This window comes from Eimeria mitis, genomic scaffold, assembly GCF_000499745.2.
Source record: "Eimeria mitis Houghton genomic scaffold, Emh_scaff5539, whole genome shotgun sequence".
In the NCBI taxonomy this organism is placed as follows: Eukaryota; Apicomplexa; class Conoidasida; order Eucoccidiorida; family Eimeriidae; genus Eimeria; species Eimeria mitis.
The window spans coordinates 3140-3866 of NW_013573810.1; the positions used below are offsets into that span (position 1 = coordinate 3140).

The 727-nt window shown below is 46.8% G+C and overlaps 1 protein-coding gene across 1 annotated transcript in view; it reads left to right on the plus strand.

The window, feature by feature from the left end:
• EMH_0082640 (uncharacterized protein) overlaps nt 1–369 on the plus strand; it is a gene marked incomplete at both ends in the record, with an annotated part of 1252 nt that extends 883 nt beyond the window's left edge. Inside the window, one exon of the mRNA XM_013500558.1 lies at nt 47–369. Within this exon, the coding sequence (XP_013356012.1) occupies nt 47–369 (323 nt within the window). The remainder of the gene's footprint in view (nt 1–46) is intronic.
• Between the last annotated feature and the right edge of the window lie 358 nt (nt 370–727).

Below are 727 nucleotides of genomic sequence, written 5' to 3' on the forward strand. Positions count from 1 at the left end.
GGGAGAAAAAGGGATTAGAACGGGAGGAAATTGTGTACATCTAGAGATGCATTGCTGCAGCAACAGCAACTGCAGCAGGAGCAGCAGCAGCAGCAGCAGAAGCAGCACCTGGAGCAACAGAAACAGCAGCAGGAGAAGCAGCAGCAGCAGCAGCAGCAGCAGCAGCAGAAGCAGAACAGCTACTACAAAGGGCGTGAAATGGCTAAGCCCTGCTGCTGCAGCGTCGGCAGCAGCACGAGCATCATCAACAGCAACAACAACAGCAGGAGCAACAGCAGCAGCAGCAGCAGCAACAACAACAACAGCAGCACCAACAGCAGCAGCAGCAGCAGCAGCAGCAGCAGCAGCAGACCTAAGGATCTTCCGTAAGCGACAATACTGCTGGGGTGTATACGCAGCTCGTTGGTGAGATAAGCAAAGGCTGCTTCCACTGATTCATACACCCCACGCTCTGATGGCCTCCCGCTGCTGCAGCCGTACCCTGCAGCAGCAGCAGCAGCAGCAGCAGCAGCAGCAGCAGCAGCAGCAGCAGCAGCAGAAAAAGCAGCAGAAAAAGCAGCAGAAAAAGCAGCAGAAAAGCAGCAGAAAAAGCAGCAGAAACAGAAAATATGTATATGTCTATATATATGTATATCTAGCATAGAATAATATAAAAAAAAATAATATAATAAAAATATAATATAATAATATAATAAAATATAAAATAATAATATAATAATATAATATA